General features: G+C 38.0%; 2 protein-coding genes across 2 annotated transcripts; one reads left to right on the top strand and one right to left on the bottom strand.

The window, feature by feature from the left end:
- Positions 1 to 1,686: 1,686 nt before the first annotated feature.
- Positions 1,687 to 5,669, bottom strand: lamtor2 (late endosomal/lysosomal adaptor, MAPK and MTOR activator 2). The gene is made up of 4 exons (XM_026185869.1): positions 5,430 to 5,669; positions 4,137 to 4,299; positions 3,902 to 3,991; positions 1,687 to 2,234 (listed from the first exon to the last, which is right to left on the bottom strand). Exons 1-4 carry the CDS (start codon positions 5,495 to 5,497, stop codon positions 2,178 to 2,180), a joined length of 378 nt encoding a protein of 125 aa, XP_026041654.1. The 5' UTR covers positions 5,498 to 5,669; the 3' UTR covers positions 1,687 to 2,177.
- Positions 5,670 to 7,605: 1,936 nt separating this feature from the next.
- On the top strand, positions 7,606 to 8,927 carry LOC113032798 (uncharacterized). The gene is made up of 3 exons (XM_026185922.1): positions 7,606 to 7,653; positions 7,798 to 7,870; positions 7,964 to 8,927. The coding sequence occupies exons 1-3, from the start codon at positions 7,623 to 7,625 to the stop codon at positions 8,808 to 8,810; spliced, it is 951 nt and encodes a 316-aa protein (XP_026041707.1). The 5' UTR covers positions 7,606 to 7,622; the 3' UTR covers positions 8,811 to 8,927.
- Positions 8,928 to 9,663: the final 736 nt, after the last annotated feature.

The raw sequence follows: 9,663 nt of genomic DNA, 5'->3' as shown, positions 1-9,663 counted from the left end.
CAGGGCAGGTTGGACAGGTGGGGCCAGTGGCAGGTACACCAGAGGCGGACTCTCAAATGCCTCCTGGTGGAGGAGACGGCTCCAGGAAGCGAAACTGCCCTGAAACAGAGCTCACATGCTCCTTCAAAAAACCTTACCCTGCATCACCACACCTGTCACTGTACATCCTGTCCGGTCAAGCTCCTGGACAATAACAGACCAAAGTGCAGACAACAAACAGACTTTCTTTAAGTTAAAAACGAGTTTCTAAGATCAGTGTAAAAGGTTGGGCTCAGTTTTAGCTTTCAGTTTTCATCACAAATGTGTTTCTGAGAGGACAAATCAACGCACAGCTGCTTGTAGATAATGAGAAGTAATTAGTATTGAACACAACATCATCAACTCATTACTAAAAGAAATGTAATAGCCCAATATCACTCAGTATTTTCCTTAAATGGTACTTAATAGAAAAACAAAATACCGTACTTAAAGAAATGATGATACTCAGCCCTGCGTATGCAGTAAAACGTCTTCCTCATTAAAGAGTTTTGTCTCCTTCGAGCAGCAAATAAATCAGTCGTCTGTTGAGAGTGATAACAGTAAATGGGAGGACGATGTGACTGCTGAGAGCACAGATATGATACCAGTGTATACAATTAAAATATTAAAATAATTGTAGGTCGCTAGAAAATAGTCACACGCAGTAAAAGAAACAAATGAAATCCCGATGTGTAAAAACCTGTTTAAAATGTATATTTAAAGAAAACAGATGGAGCCAAACAAAATAAGAGTATTAAACACATTCAAATTAAAGGGTTCAATAAGAAGTTAAAGTTGCTGAATGAACAGCTGTTTCTATGCGCTTCCATGAAAATACGCTGCCTGTGGCCTCACAGCACCGTGACCCTGAACTGCGTAAAACGATAGAGAGATACTGACAGCAGCCTGAGTAACGTGTCAGTGCTGCTGAGATTATTGGCACTTTATGGTACTTTAGTGTTTTCCTGAGTCACTTTACTTAAAGGTTTAATGTCTTACTTTTGTACTTCTGTAATTATCTCACTGCTTTTGTTTATTTCTGTTTGCGTGGTGTTTTGGACTCTGTGTTCTGAAAGCAAGCACTTCTTTGTGCATCAGCAAGCTTTATTAAAATGTTCTGTTCTTCTGCATTTGGTTCTTTTTAAAATATCTGATGATTCAGACGAACTGGAACGCCTTAAAAATGAAAATATAAGTTGAACAAATGTCATTCTTTCAGCAACATTTCAGTGTGATTTGTCATGTTTCGGTATCTGTGCATAAAGAACAAAAGCAGCCATTTACCCAGCGACTGACTGCTGGAACAATAAAGTAGTGAAACTTATGCTTTCTGGATTCCTGTCGTAGATGCAAGCTTGCTACGTTACCCTTCCTGCCCCACGTTTCCATCATGTTTTCTTCTGTGGTGCCAGGAAATGAAGCAAGGCAGGGCGAGCCCCCGGCTCGTCAACGCTGCCTCTAAGAATTAGACATTAAAACTAATTCCAGGGATTCTGGGTCAAAATTTTAAAATGCATGTTCAGTTTTTTTCTTTTGGCATGTTATTTCCAGGTCGTGACAACATTTTTATTTTCTAAAGCCCTCTGTACATCACACTGTTAGTTTTAATATACATCTACACCTCCATCATTCCTCTCGGTCACGTCAGCGTAGAGAACAAAGATTGTGCAAATTTGAATGTACATTTCTTTTATTTAACACCTCTGAAATAATACAATCATTCTTAACTGCAGCTCAAGAAAGTTCAAAGTTTCCACACATATTTCTCTTTTCATGAGATTTGAGCTCCTGACAAGTTTCAAAATGCTCAAATTTCTGTGTAGCCTTGATCAGCATGCCTGAGCGAAAGCTGCAAATGAACAACTCGACTGTGGGAACGTTTGATAATGGAATCATTTCAGCAGACAAATTTAGCCAAATTTTGAAGGGAACGTATTCACAAGCGAGCGGAAAGAGTTACGCACCATACAAGCTGGTAATTTTTTAGTACAAACACACATAGATACATATATACACGCGCACACACACAAAAGCTTGCCCGTTCATTGACATATATGCATTATGCATTTAGTGAACAAGCAGAGTGGCACAGTAGTCCATGAATGGATCACATGGATCACATGACATAAGCATCCAGAAGAGCGTGAGTCACATCTCGACTACGACGCTGCCACTTGAGTTAAAGGTTCCTCCAGATACTGGACCAGAGCTTCTGCCTACAATCACAACACACACAGCACAGTTATGTTTGGAATAAATACATATCTTTTCAGCATAACAAAGTATTATTATAAATAATCAATATAAATTCTACTTGCATAACAACCTTCTGATGTGAACAGGACAACCTGTATTTCGTTGTGACATGATATTTGACTCAATACATTAAATTTTAATTTTGATCAACATAAATGTTAAATGATGAGCGGGTGACATGTTTTATGATGCTTATAAATGTTAATCATTATCATTGAGAATGTGATTGAGACTAAATTTTAAATGTCTCTTGTGACATGTCATGAACTTGCAAGAAAATTTTGCTTTCTTGGAAGAAGAAAATTTAGTGATGTAGTATTTATTAATTAATTAATTTTTATAAATCAGCTTGGTTGAATCTATCCACAATGGAAAACAAATGGAACAGAAAGCCTTGCCTTGTTCAGACATCTGTTATCTGTTACCCGGATGTCCTGAATACAATACGAGATTAGTCAGCCTCCGGAGGCTGTGTCAGCAGATTAGCTGACTGGGAAAAGTGGCTAAAGTTCTGACTAAGAAAAATTGGAAGCACATTCAAAAAGATGGACATAGTCTTAAAAAAACAAAAACAAAGCTCAGTCATACTGAACTCATTATAAGAGGCACTAGTTCACTGTTACCTCTGAGTCAGACTTTTGTTAAACTAAAAGCATGTTTTGCCAAATTACATCAAACTGCTGAACTTCCTTCATTAGCAGAAATCCTCTGCCTCCGTAAAAGAACTCTGAAGTAAAGCGGAGGTAAAATTAAAAACACAAAAAGCTAAAAATAAATAAAAATCCTTGTTGTTTCATGTATTTATGTGCAAACAAATAATGAGCCACACTTTACCCTCAGCTGTTTCTATATTAAATCCATTCTCAGCTGGTCTGGAGGCTCAAAATAAGAGTTATTATTCATTATTTTGTCTTTGCATGCGAGAGCTTCTATATGATTTAAAGAGACATAAAAGTACTGCGATCATTCATGTTCAGTCACAGGTACTGACAATAGCAGAAGAGTAATAAGCAGCTACTGAAAGAAGCTGCTTATTACTATTACAATGTTTACGCTGATTTAAGAAGATTTCTTTTAAACTTTACAGTAAACTGAATTTAAACCTGCCAGTCGGAAAAAATAAAAGTATTTAGTGACATCTCACAGGCTTTAGAAAAGCATGACAGGCAATAATTGCCAGTTACAGAATCAGTATATTAAACTGTTGATTCAATGCGTCAAAGACACCGGCCGGCTGCCAAATTCAATATGCTACAGATGTTAAGGTTTCTATTTTTTCTGTCCATTTAGATTTGACTAGAACACTTAGTCTGCGCGTAAAGTCCACTTAAAATAGTAAAACAACATGCTGGGAAATCAGTTATTGTCTCAGATGCTTAATAATATAATTAACGACTTATGGATTTAATAAATATTAATATTAATTAATTACATTTCTGATTTTTTTTAACTTAAAAAAAAACAACTCACAAATTGGCAACAAAGAGAACTTTTACTTTATATGAGTAAATTTCCAGTATTTTCAAACCTGGCCCTAAATCATTAATAGAAACAGTAACAGTTGTTGATGATCCACATTCAGGATATGAAACATTATCTCATGAAAAGGCGGAGTTTAACCTCTAACCTTGGCTTTAAGCATCCCGAAGCCCACCGTTTCTTTGGCGTACATGCACAGCAGCAGGTTGGCGACACGAGTAATGGCCACTCTTCCCTCCTGAGAACGACAATGTTAAAGGGAAGAAGACCACAGTATCTCAGTTTATTACTTAATGATCGCTCCACTTTTTCTCACATCACACAAATCTTTCACATATACCTGAAAAAAAAGTAATAAAAGATGATGGAACAGCATGTCTCACCATACAATCCATGAGAATGAATTTGAGTTTGTCTTCGTTAAAGGCTTGATGGCCGTTCTTGTCATAAGCTGCCCAGATGTTGCTGGCGATAGCAGCTGTCACTCGAGCGTCGGTGTCCCCGTACCCAGAGTACGCCAGCAGTGAGCCTTCATTATTCAGTAAGCTGATGAGAAACCACATAACCAGCAGATTAATATTAAATTAATATAATAACTTTCAGAGCACAAAGTTACCAACTAAACAGAATATATACTCTAAGGTGTATACTACACGAAAATGTATTTTATTTGTATAGGATTTCTTACTACACCATTTTACTAGGCAAGTCTGTTTAAGTAGTTTAGGACTACTTTGAAAGTTAGGACAAAAACACCATATGTACAGTGGTCCCAGTGGTAACGGAGCAGATCCCAGGAACAACAACGGAGATCTCTGTCCAGAGGAGCACAGTCCTCGGGGCAGCAAAGATACTGTGCAGGACCCTAAAAGCTCCCAGGCCTCCCAGGGTAGAGGTCTGGGAGCTTGAAGGACCCCTGCAGTGGCAAGAGTTTTTTTTTTAAATTATTATTATCCCCATTAAAAGCGTATATAAATGGTGTCATATACCAACTAATGACAGAAATAGTGATGACTACTTGATTCTATAGGTGTGATTTCTTTTTCGTTTTCAAAGAGGAATTTTGGTGACACCTACTCAGGTAAACACAACTGATCAACATATAGTCTCCGTCTGTATTGTCTTACACAAAAAAATCGTTTTAGTACATATCTGATGCCCTTTTTCCTCTTAGTGGAAAATATCATTACATAAACGGTTATTTTAGTTTGTAACTGTGTATTATTTTGATATAAAATTAGGACAACATTGTCAAATTTACAAAACTAAGTAGGTAAACAAACAACTGTTTATTTTATGCTTAAGGAAATTAAACCCCTGTGGGGAAAAATGCCTGACATGAACCCTTATCAGTTATTTGGGACATTATACTGAGACGGAGATGATGATCCGATACACTGACTATATAATAAAGTACCCTGAAGTTTGCGTTGAGCACTTTCAAACAGACTGTGCTGGTCGTGAAACATTAGAAGCTCCTTTATGCAGGATGCACACTGTTTCATATAATTACGTTTTAGTCGCCCCGCAGGGGTTATATTCAGTTTTATCGAATATTCAGAAGACTTATCATGTGTATTGCCTTTAAATTTATATGTAATCGTCAAAAAATGCACCGCTGAAACTCCAGCAGCAGTTAGCATGTGGCTAGCTTGCGGCTAGCTCGCCGTACTCACAGAGTGCTCTGGACTCCGTTTGTGTTCGCCTGGCTGAGAACCTGCGTCAGCGCCTTCGGCCGTAACATGGCTGTGCACCCTCTGATATAAGAGATCGAATATAATAACACTTATTGAATTTACGGGACGCGACGAAGAGCTTTAAAGTGCCCAAACTGCTCAGAAACACACAACCAAGTCAGCTGATTCGGTTTTCATTTCCGGGTCCGATCGCAATGCATCACGGGAAATGTAGGTATTTCAAAACCTTATTTCACCCCTAAATTCTTTTATAAATACCACACACAGACCACAACGCATGCGTCAGGGTCAGTGAAGGTTAAAAAAAGACCAGGGAAAAAGGGAGTGAGTGGATGGACGTCGTGAGGGAGCAAAATCACTAAGAAAATTATTTTTTCATTTTTTTAATACAATTTTTTAAAACACCTTTTAAACAAAATATCAAATATTCTGATAAATATAAATATCATAAAATCAGATTTTAGATCAGATGCAAATTTGTGAAAAAACACATGGAAAATTGTGTTGTTTTTTTTTATTTGATGAGCTTTGCAATCTGTCCAAGGGTATCCTGTCATTCGCCCCATGAACCGTCCCCCCGACACTAGACTGAATACCTCAATTCAATTTTCAAAGAAAACAAAATTAGAAGACCATCAATAGTCCTGTCCAGTAATATCCTTTATGCTGTCTTTGACCCTCATAAATGTGTATGTGTTTATGGCGTTTTAACCGTTTTAGCCGTTTTTTCAGTGTCCTGTTACACACTTGTAAAATATGCATTTTTTTTTTTACCATGCTTGCTATCCCATGTTTACCAACATTACAATATTAAAGAGACCCTTAATTTGCCTATTTATTACTCACTTTGACATGTAGAGCCTTGATTCTAACAATTTCATGTCTAACACTGATAAGATTACAAAGATCGTGGTATATACATAACATTTTTCTTTTCCTGATTTAAATAATAATACACATTAGAGGTCCAGCTGGTACCTGCTCCTTGAATCTGTATGACTTGGCTTGCATCCACCAATAGTCTTGGGTTGGTCAACATCAACAGTGCTCTCAGAATCAGTGTCTGCTAAAAGTTTGGATTTCTGCATCTTCATAGAAAATTACAAACACTGGGATCAATCTGAATGTCATTAGTAACACACTATTTCTCTTCTTAGAGGACAGGAACCGGTGAGGTATTCTTGGGTGTTCCTGTCATAGTAGTGACCTTCTACACCTGATCTGAAGAACAAAGAAAGCCTGCCCATGTTCTGCTACTACACATTTTACCTAATCAAATTGTTCTTGGGTTCATTTTCCTATCAACAGAACAAAGAAAGGAAGACTAAACTGAAAGAATAAACAGTCGAGTCCAGTCAGGACAACTTTCCTGCAACATCAACTCTAAATCAAGGCCAACCTAACGAGTCTGCCAGACTACAGCAACATTTACCATAAGGTCTTCATTTTATTAGCACAAGTTCTCTCTGAAACCTGTAAGAGCTGACATTTATTGTATTTTTCTTCTCTGCCCAAATAGCTACGACATCATTTTCACCCTGATCTTCAACATTCTTGTTTTTTTTCCTGTTAGAATTTTGTTTTTGTTATGGGCAGTTTCCTCTGTATATTCTCACAGGAGATACTGATTTTAGTCATTCAATCGTACTGAATAAACATGTCTTTAAAACAACATGCTTTGAACTGCCAGATATCTATTTAAAGATCATTCAAGCAGCTGAGACCATATAGAGGGACTCACTTACAGTGCAAAAGGTCAGTAAATAGTTCTATATTTTCAAAGCGTGGGTGATGATTATCAACAGATCTGCTCAGTAAGCTCGGTCAACAGCGCTACACCCAGTCAGTGATAAGTTTAGTCATCAGCCACCTCCCTCTCTGAACAACAGACTTGGTATCGCTTTTGATTAAACTTTGCAAACACTACCTTCACTGGAGTTACTCAAATCCTCGATCTGCACTAAAATGCCCTGTAATCTTATCAGTTTTAACCCTGTTTTTATGAAGAGAACAATCTGTTCAGATGACTGCTTGGATTTTAGGGAACACCTTCTCAAACATCACAATCTGAACAAACATTTAAAGACCTATCGAGATCAGTCAATCTGTGGCATACACCTAGAATTTTTCTGATAACTGAACCATATAAGTCTCAGGTTTTTGCTGCTCTGGATGTTGGCTGTGAAATTTCCCTGGCTACAAGGTACAGTTGAAACCTGTAACATAACTGAAATCTTTCAGTTATCTTGCACAATTCATTTGGTTGCATAGGTATTTTTTATTTAAAAAATGGGATGTTAACATAAAAAATGCATAACTTATTCTTGTATTTTCTGCAATTTTCCAGTTGGCTCACATTTCTTCAAGATGAGTGCTGGTGACAAGCGTCTTCTTTTTCATTGTGTTCTTCTGTCTGCCATGTAGGTATCATATGTATCATAAAAACAGGAATACATTATTTTTTAACTTGCATTGGCTTTATTGTAACTTCAACAAATCTTCAAAATCTTCAGGGTTTCATGCCATGGCAACAATCCTTTCTTCAATGATAATAAAAACCTCATACTTCCGGCGTCCTACAATATTCCGTGGATGGCTGGCATTGAGGATTTCCGCCCCCTGTCTCTTATCACCATCCCCGGCAGTCACAGCAGCATGGCTCGGCATGGAGGCCCTGAGTCAGAATACCAGGTCCTGTCTCTGAGTGACCAGCTCAGAGCTGGGATTCGTTTCCTGGATCTCAAAGTGTTGGAACTGGAAGGCACCCTCTACGTCATGCATGGGGTGATATATGAGCGCAGCACATTCAGAGATGTTCTGGACACTGTTAAAGCTTTTTTGTCTGAGTTTAACAGTGAGGCTGTGCTCATTAGAGTGGTGCCAGCGATTTTGAACAAGAATAAGGTAAATGAAATGGTGCAGAATCTGATTAGCAATGACCAGCACGTGTGGGTGACCTCTGGCATGCCGAATATAGGCCAGGTGAGGGGGAAATTGGTCTTTTTGCAGAAAAGCACCTTCACACTAGGAATTCCCCTCACAGAGACGGATGAGAATAGCAGCAACAAGGTTAGCAGAGTTAAAGAAGAGGACAACAAACTAATCAAACAGCTGGCCCAAGCCACTGAGGCTTGTGGGGGTGATAACGTTGTTTTGACTTACACAAGTGGCACTGGCTTTGGGACTTTCCTAGGAATGTTTCTGACCCCAAAAAGAGTGGCAGAAAAGGTGAACCCATGGCTCAATCAGTACCTCAGGCAGTTTTATCCCAATCATCCCAGACCATGCTTTGGGATTATTGCCATGGACTTCCCTGGCTTTGACCTCATTCAAACTGTTATCAATTTGAACTGGTGGTAGAGGTTAAGTAGCTTTAACTCCTAATCAAAAGATCGAGAGCTAAAATGACATGCATTACTATGAAATTGTTCCTATGACATTTCTGTCATTCTTCACTGTAAGGCAGTGTTTCCTGAACAGCACAACAACCTCTGATGTTAACTTTGATGAAAGTGAAATCAATAAATCAATCAATCTTATTTTGTTGCCTGTTTTTCAGTGAAGCCTGTTTCAGGCTGTTTCATCTCAGTGACAGTTGAATATGGTTTAATCTGATTTTTATAGTAGGTAAAAGCAACACTATAAGTGTAAAGAAAATACAAGTGCATAGTTCAAAAATCAGTAAAGGTATCTGCAAACTATTGTATATACAAAGATCAAAAGTGCAAAAATACATACACACACACACACACACACACACACACACACACACACACACACACACATATATATATATATATAAGCCCCACACACCTACTGTTTAAATCTTTACACCAGCTCAAAGTGCAAATTTGTAGATTTTCTGCCTGAATAAACTGAGGGGCTGCACAAAGGTTCATAAGATAAATGAACTTACTTTGCAGAGTCCCCAAACTAAAAAGAAGTTGGAAGTGAGCTTAATCGCTCTTCTTTAAAAGCATAGGAGAACGAGGTGTAGAATAAAGTACTGTTTGTTGTTCATTTAGTGCTCCCTCTGCAGATTATGGTTGGGCTTCTCAGTATTGGACTTGGAGTTATCCACTCATGTGCCGAATCAGGGTTTTTGTGGCAAATTGGTTGCACAGGCTTCACATTTTGGTCAGGATCATTAGTAAGCAAGCTAACACTTAATTGGGGATATTATTAAAAAGAATTTCAGAAGCACTTTTACCAT

This window comes from Astatotilapia calliptera, chromosome 11, assembly GCF_900246225.1.
Source record: "Astatotilapia calliptera chromosome 11, fAstCal1.2, whole genome shotgun sequence".
NCBI lineage: Eukaryota > Metazoa > Chordata > Actinopteri > Cichliformes > Cichlidae > Astatotilapia > Astatotilapia calliptera.
This window is presented reverse-complemented; position numbering and strand designations above follow the sequence as displayed.

Bases quoted from the DNA above. Each gene is read 5' to 3' on its own strand.
- lamtor2 (XM_026185869.1), bottom strand. From the start codon at position 5,497: ATGTTACGGCCGAAGGCGCTGACGCAGGTTCTCAGCCAGGCGAACACA. The intron at 3,992-4,136 runs GTGAGACATGCT...TGTCGTTCTCAG, and splicing joins TCATTCTCATGGATTGTATG to GAGGGAAGAGTGGCCATTAC. The intron at 2,235-3,901 runs GTTAGAGGTTAA...TTGTGATTGTAG, and splicing joins TCGGGATGCTTAAAGCCAAG to GCAGAAGCTCTGGTCCAGTA.
- LOC113032798 (XM_026185922.1), top strand. From the start codon at position 7,623: ATGTTGGCTGTGAAATTTCCCTGGCTACAAG. The intron at 7,654-7,797 runs GTACAGTTGAAA...GCAATTTTCCAG, and splicing joins GAAATTTCCCTGGCTACAAG to TTGGCTCACATTTCTTCAAG. The intron at 7,871-7,963 runs GTAGGTATCATA...CAAAATCTTCAG, and splicing joins TGTGTTCTTCTGTCTGCCAT to GGTTTCATGCCATGGCAACA.